Raw genomic sequence first — 7,740 nt, 5'->3', positions numbered from 1 at the left:
ATAAACGTTATAAATAATTATATTAAATATAATATTGAAATTTAATAATTTAATATTAACTCTAAAATTATATTTTATAGAACTAACTTTATAAAGATATTTGATATTATAAAAAAAGTTCATAGATTTTAATAAAGAAGGAAGCTATTATATTAGATTTAGCTATTTATATAAATTAGTATTAAAAGGTTTTTTATATATTAAAGTAGGTAAGGTTGGCCATTTAGGTATAGGGCTAGAACTTAAATGGAATTTATATAGCGGAAGGTTAGGTAGAAGTTAGTAGTTAGGTATATAGTGTAATATACCTAGTTTTTTTATTATATAATATATTGTATATATTAGTGCCCCGGCGGATACCTCCGCCGAAGGGTTAATATTAGAATAATCAAGGCTTTTATTTTCCTTACTAGGGGTATACTATATCTTAAATTATATTTTATATAAAATGAAAAACAAGATTAAACTCTAATACCAAATAATAAAACTAGCTAATACTAATTTAAACCCCCGTTAATTTAAGTATTAAAGGAAGGGTAAAAAAAAGGTAAATAGAATAAAAGAGTATATATATAGTAAAAAGATATAAATAACTATAGAGAGATGAAATATATATAAAAGAGGTTTATAAATATAAAGAGAGTAATATAGTTAGATTATTATATAAAAGTTATTTATTTAACAAAAGATAAATTAACTTTATAATACCGAGTGCTATCAGATAAGCCTTTTAAGGGCCGGATTTATCGTTCGGTCCCTTGAACCCTTCCAAGTTATGCCTACATATACTTATCTCTACTAGGGTTTTCAGAGCAATGGGGCTGTGAATAGAATCCATGCACGTATTGCCACTGAGATCACGATCGAGATCAACTGTTCACGAGTACAAGTTCCGGGCTTGCGGAACTTCCCAAGATTGCAGTCAACGGTACCTCTCTAGTATCGTGTTGCCATGATCGTTGAACCAACAGACATTGGCAAAAAGACCCCGACCCACGGAAGGCTCAGAACAGGCCTGTTTCTCCCACATTCCGGATGGCCACCATCCAGAAAGCTGTTGGTTATGTACAACACAATGTGCGTTTGCCAAGTGTTGCCCCGGAATCATTCCCATCGGCCGGTAAAGCCGGCTACCCTAAATTGGGCTCCAACAGGAGAGCGAATATGATGGCTGAACACGGAAGGCCGATTGGAAGATCCTTGCTGGCAAGGTCTTCAGTTGGTTGATACATGCATGCTCATTTTTGACGACCAACGGCTATCAAACAACCACACAACCAACAGCGGGCAGCAGGCATTCTTTTGCTGCTTCTTGTGCGAATCTTACGATTTCCTACCTGGCATGATTTTGATAGGGTCGCTTGTACATCCCCACAGGATGAACTCCACACGCGTCGAAACCAACACAGGAGCACCTCATTCTCAGTTGTGCTGCCACAATTGCAAAAGTTACATTGTTCGGCAAAAGAAGCTGGTGCAACTCATGAAATAGGAGCTCTATGACCTTATAGCAACATGATTTCCAGATCTAACATCCAGGCTATGTCCAAGATCGAGTGCGAAGACACCATAATCAACTGATCGGCCGTTAATATTTCAGTAACGTAAAGCAGATACTTAGCGTTAGTTGGAAGACAGCGTCTCGATCCGGCAACTGTAAGATCGGACGATAGAACGACGAGGTCAGCACGAACGTCCAGTCCCCTATGAGGAACATATAGACCCCTGGAATCTTGACAGGGTGCCAACCTTTTTCGACGCCGCACACTAAGGCATGCATCCTGCAGTTCATTGTCCTTGCCTGCAGATTGCAAGGGTGTTCGGACTTTCAAGAATTTAGTACTGCCTACCCGTTTCTTCCCCATGTGGCAATGGGTCAGGAAAGAGCCGCCAGCGAGCCACCGAAATATTTCCACATCATTAACATGGCCGGTGCAAGGTGGTCACTGTTGCAAATTTGCGATTTGCGAGCGTGCCTGTTTCGACATCGACGAGAAGGCCAGAATGTGGAGGAGCAAAGAGGAGAGTCCATGGCATCCTGGGTATATTGCGGCACAGCCCGAGAGATCCTTCGTGGACCGCAGCTGTGACAGGCATTGCTGATGGGTCGACTGGCTTGTAACGCAACTCAACCGCCTCCCGAAAATTCCGTTGCTGCATCCACCTGTCGATGGCAAGGTTACATCCCACAACCCGGCATCCTGCAACTGGGGCCGCAACACATGGCCACACCAGAGAAGACCGATAGCTTTTGGGGTGGAAATTTCATATCAGGTCCCTCTCGAACTAGGGCTTTCTGGCCAAAACACTGCAGATATCCATCTCAAAGCATCACTCTGGAGTTTACTTTACTTCTTACTGATCAAGCGAATCTTACTCTTGTTCGACGGTAAGAGAGCCTCATGCCCTAGAAGTCTTTTACAACAGCCTCTCTGCTTCAGACAGAATTCTACCATGAGGTCTTTCGCATCACTGATTCTTGCCGCCGTGTCCATTGCGAGCGTCCAGCAGCATGACGTCGCTGCCGCCCCCACGAATGGAACTCACACAGGATGCTGCAAAAACCCTCTTGTCAGACATGAGTGGCGGCAGCTATCCCTAGACCAACGCCTAGAGTACATTCGATCTGTCAAGTGCCTGATGTCTCTGCCATCTGAGGGAAACGACCTCTGGCCCGGTGCAGTGTCTCGATTCGATGACTTCCAGGGTATGCATATTTACATGACACAGAAGGTGCACTTCAACGTAAGTTTCACCATGCTTCATCGGCCCGAGAGTCGATTCCCAAGATGGGAAATTCTAATGATTGAAACCTGACAGGGACCATTCCTCCCGTGAGTCGTAGACATCCAGTGTTCTGATCATGCTCTCTCTTAGTCCTGACTAACATTGCCCAGATGGCATCGCTGGATGCTTTACTTGTACGAGTCTGAGCTACGCAACAAGTGCTCGTACAAAGGCGCACTCCCGTATTGGGATGTAAGCCTGGATAACACTGCCGAGACCTTCGTCAAATCTCCCGTGTTTGACAACGTCTATGGCGTCGGTGGCAATGGGCCATACATCGAAGACGTGAGCGATAAGGATGAGTTCCCAGTTCAAAAGCCGATAACAATTCCGGGTAGAAGCGGTGGCGGTTAGTCTCATCATTGGTATTTGCATACAACGACAACTATCTAACATGAATGACCAGGCTGCATCGTTGAGGGACCTTTTGCGAACCACACCGTCCCCATGGGCCTTGGTAAGTTTTATTGCCTAGTCGAAACCGATGAATGAGTGCAAAGTTCACCACGCTGACCACCTAAGGATACTCGGTCACCTCAACACCCCACTGCCTCCGCCGCGACTTCAGTCTGCCCATCATCACAAGCGCCCTTCGCGATGAGGTCATTAACAATACTCTTTCAGCGGACTCGTTCTTTGAATTCAACCTGGCCATTCAGGGGTACAGCATGCAGGTCAACGGCATGACTCTTCATGCAGGCTTGCACATTGGCATTGGCGGCGCAGTCGGCGATGTAAGCAGACGTGACTGACTACCAGAATTGTCTGGTCTCTGGCTTCTCATTGATTGTTTGGCTGACCCGTAATCTCTTGTTAGTGTGCTGACATGTACTCGTCCCCCGGAGATCCCGTATTCTACTTCATCCATGGCGCCTTAGATAAGGTTTGGAATGACTGGCAGCGTAAAGGTACGTGTATTTTCTTTTCTATCTCATCAAGTAGTCATGGCCGTGTTCATTTTAGCTCGGAGATGCTGATGACTTCTTCGATCGTTGCAGACTGGCCTGCGCGGAAGACGGATATCGGCGGCCCAGATGTGATATTCGGCTATCCGTTCAACTATACCACGAATCCCACCTACGAGAACATCACTCTGCAGTATCCCCTGTCTTACCCTAATTTTGGCGAGGAAATGATCATTGCTGATATGATGGATATCCACGGGGGCCCTTTCTGCTACGAGTACAAATGATGAGAGCTAGGAACGACCTAGCCTACAGACAATGAAAATGCTAGTGCTGTAGCGAGGGCACACCTCACATCAGATACATGACCAGTGTATTTGCCTTAAGTAGTAATAACGTAATGTAGCATTTGCCATTTAATTATCGTTTTCAAGGAGGTGCAAATATGTTGTCGCAACACAGCTTGCCTGACAAGATTGATTGACACGTCGTGAGCCTGTGGTCTCAACTCGATGGAGCCAAACCGCCGCCAACAGCCATGGCGTCTGGAGCGCGTTTCGTCAACTCCTGTTCACATAATCATTTGGCTGACCAAGCAGTCTACATTTAGACATTGTGGACTCTCAGGCTAACCAACAACAAGCACCGACCAGAGCTCTCCCCAATTTACTTCCAGGGTATCAAAAGCTTCCACTGGAGGCGGGATATCCGAAAGCTAACGGCGGAACTCCACACGACACGTGTATATGCTCAGCCTTTTTGTTTCTCTCCTCTTTCTAGATGATAAATCTGTGGCTCAGTTCCGGCGAACTGGAATGCTTCCTAGCCTTTGTCCGTAAACATTTGGGCCCAACCACTGGTTAAAGAGAACCAAGAAACGATAGCCACGTCGATTCTACCACGGATAGAGGCACATGTAGGATTCCACGCCTGGTGGTAGTCATTTAGAGTTATGGTAGCTTCAAGGATCAAAATGCTACGGGCTGAAGTCTAGGATTCATCCGGCTCTAGCCATATCAAATGAGGAGGAACGTCTAAGTTTCACTGGCCGGGGGCAGATGCCGTCCCACCACCTCAGCTCAACGGGCATGAACCCCCTCATCCCGACCGCCACACTGAGACAACACACCAAGCTTTTTTCCTCCATGAACAAGGCGTGCGCTAGGTGCCCCAAGCTCCAAGCTGGCAACGCCACGCTCATATCCTCCACCACGGTCTCACCTCAGCCGCAGAGACCTAGCCCCACGGCACGCCCACCTAGCGTGACAACTACCTGGGGCCTGGAACGCAGCGTGTAAGCACTGTCGTGCCGCAGGAACATCTGCCGCTTCACCTCTAGAATGCTCTGGCATGTTAGTGTCGTGGTCCTATTCCCCCTTGACGGGTCGCGTGGCCGATCCAGCATGGTGGTTCGCTTAGTTAGTGTGGGAGCCCGGCGACAGCTCTAGAGTCAAAGATGGCGCGGATTTGGGGGAGGCTTGATATCTGCTTCTATACGAGATATGCCTCTGCATTGGGCCAGCCGCTCAAAAAAAGACTTGTTAGCTTATCGCTTTGTTCCACAACCCTATCCCGATTGCGATATTAGCTTCAGACAACGACTTTCAGCCCTCACCAAGCCGTTGGCGCCACGCAACCCCGAGTCCTCACTTTTGCCGGGCAGGGCTGACTGTCTAAGCTCAGCCGGGCCTATCCAGTAAACACATTCTATGGCAGAGTTCAAGAGGTCAGCGCTGTCCAAACTCTCCTGGCTAGTCGGGGGATACGCCGCTTCCGCCGTGTTCCCCGTTGGAGATTATCTGGTGGCGCGTGGCACTCTGTGACCAGCTACTGGTAACTTAAATGGCAATCATTTCGCCTCCACTCTGCTGGGTTCCCAATCTTCATGAATCCCATCTTTCTAATTGCGTGAATCGCGTTGCCAGAAATCATGGCTCCCATAGTCGATACCCTCATCATCGGCGCCGGCCCTAGCGGTCTGTGTGCCGCAAAGACACTCCTTCAACATGACCCAGCCGCTGAGATACGCATCCTTGACGGTCGCGCTTCGGTCGGCGGTGTCTGGTCGAAAGAGCAGATCTACCCGAACCTGAAGACCAACAACCTCGTCTCGGCGATCGACTTCTCAGACTTTCCCATGGACCCGGAGCGCTTCGGCATCAAGATTGGCGACCATGTTCCTGGGAAGGTTATGCACGAGTATCTCGTCGCCTACGCCAAACATTTCGGCGTATGGGACAAGATCCAATTGAACACAAAGGTCGTACGTGTGACTCGCCCCGAAGACGAGGGAAAATGGAACATCGATGTCGAGGAGAACGGCGAAGCAAAGACTGTAACCTGCACACGCCTCATCGTTGCAACGGGCGTCCTCACTGTGCCGCATATCCCCGACATCACCGGCTCCGAAGAATTCAACGCCCCCATCATCCACTCTTCCGATCTCGGGCCAAAGGCAAACCTCTTTTCCTCTCCTGAAATCACCACCGTAGCGGTCCTGGGCGGGAGCAAGTCGGCATACGACGCGGTTCACTTAGCCGCCTCTACAGGCCACAAGGTCCGCTGGCTCATCCGCCGCTCCGGCCGCGGGCCCGTGTGGGTCGCGCCGGCGTTCACGCAGCTTGGTCCGTTCAAGGTTTGGCGCGAGAGGCTCGTGACGAGGAGAATCTGCGCGTTCATGTCGCCGTGCGTGTTCCCTGATTTCTCGGGTCTCGCATGGGTCAGACGGTTTCTACACGAGAGCGCTGTCGGCCGGGTGCTTAGCAAGACCTTTTGGAAGCTGATCCGGCACGACACGATCAATGATTGCGGATACCAGACGGATGAAAAGACGAAGGTGCTCCAGCCGGAGCAGAACATGTTCTGGTAAGCTCAACTTCCTCACGATGATCACGCATAGCATCGTCACTAACTCCACTCTCCCCACAGGTACGGCACTGCTTCTGGTATCCTCAGCTTCGACGACGATTTCTTCGAGTACGTCCGTAACGGCACAGTCCAAATCTACCGCGAAGACATCGACCACCTCTCAGACCACAACATCCACTTCACCGACGGCTCAAGCATCTCCGCCGATCTCTTAGTCACTTCAACCGGCTTCTCAGCAAAACCAACCATCAACTTCGAACCTGCATCTCTACATTCAGACCTCGGCATCCCTTCAACATCTCTAGGACCTAAACAAGAAGCATTCTGGAATGATGCAAACGCAAAGGCAGACGCCGCGATTGGCACACGCTTCCCACGCCTACTAGATGGTCCCTTCCAAAGCCCTACATCCTCAAAGACAAAGTCATTCAACCCCGGTGCTTCAGCAGAGGTCTCCTACACCCCCTGGCGCCTCTACCGCGGCATCGCCCCGCCAGGCCTCGCAGCGCGCGACGATCGCTCCCTCGTCTTCCTCGGCGCCTTCAGCAACCTCGCCAACATAATGCGTCTCGAGGTGCAGTGCCTCTGGATGCTTGCCTATTTTGAGAACGGGATCCCCAACTTTGACGTCGACCGCCGCGCGGGCCGCGTCTTCGAGGAGACGGCGTTGTTCCAGCGGTGGGCGCAGCACCGGGCGCCGTACGGGCACGGGCGGTTTTATCCGGATCTGGTTTTCGATCAGTTGCCGTATTGGGATATGTTGCTCGGCGATGTCGGGGTGGAGACGGCGCGGAAGGACGGCATGTGGGCCGAGTTGTTTGAGAGCTACACGCCGATGGATTACCGCGGCATGGTGCAGGATTGGATTGACCAAAACCGGTAGACATCTACATGACTCTGTAATGACAATGATACCCGCAGGTGTAATGATCAATGAATGATCATCAGTAAGAGATTTAGTTTATTGCCATGGTCTATGTGTTCTCAAGCTAGTTGGGATGTTCGTGACGGCCTAATATCGTCGATTTGTTTCCATCTTGTAGTCTGAGTCAAGCCCGAATGTGAGCAATCGTCAGCGCGCATATCTCGAACAGATTTGCCGAGGTGTCCTCCGCCATAGACCTTCCACTGCGCTTGGAGTAGCTCTATGTCATCTCCCTTTCACCTGCGCTCCGTTCTG

The 7,740-nt window shown here is 49.5% G+C and overlaps 2 protein-coding genes across 2 annotated transcripts; both read left to right on the top strand.

Annotated features, from left to right (window-relative positions):
• The first annotated feature begins 2,069 nt into the window (after window positions 1–2,069).
• BDP55DRAFT_233032 (uncharacterized protein) lies at window positions 2,070–4,087 on the top strand. The gene is made up of 7 exons (XM_060566164.1): window positions 2,070–2,745; window positions 2,821–2,834; window positions 2,898–3,136; window positions 3,194–3,244; window positions 3,310–3,521; window positions 3,605–3,695; window positions 3,786–4,087. The coding sequence occupies exons 1-7, from the start codon at window positions 2,455–2,457 to the stop codon at window positions 3,977–3,979; spliced, it is 1,092 nt and encodes a 363-aa protein (XP_060427156.1). The 5' UTR covers window positions 2,070–2,454; the 3' UTR covers window positions 3,980–4,087.
• A 1,535-nt stretch (window positions 4,088–5,622) lies between these two features.
• On the top strand, window positions 5,623–7,443 carry BDP55DRAFT_730888 (cofactor FMO1 FAD enzyme; the record flags this gene model as incomplete). Its single annotated transcript, XM_060579754.1, has 2 exons — window positions 5,623–6,557; window positions 6,621–7,443. The coding sequence occupies 2 exons, from the start codon at window positions 5,623–5,625 to the stop codon at window positions 7,441–7,443; spliced, it is 1,758 nt and encodes a 585-aa protein (XP_060427155.1).
• Between the last annotated feature and the right edge of the window lie 297 nt (window positions 7,444–7,740).

This window comes from Colletotrichum godetiae, assembly GCF_030913485.1.
Source record: "Colletotrichum godetiae strain CBS 193.32 chromosome Unknown BDP55scaffold_33, whole genome shotgun sequence".
Lineage (NCBI taxonomy): Eukaryota > Fungi > Ascomycota > Sordariomycetes > Glomerellales > Glomerellaceae > Colletotrichum > Colletotrichum godetiae.
This window is presented reverse-complemented; position numbering and strand designations above follow the sequence as displayed.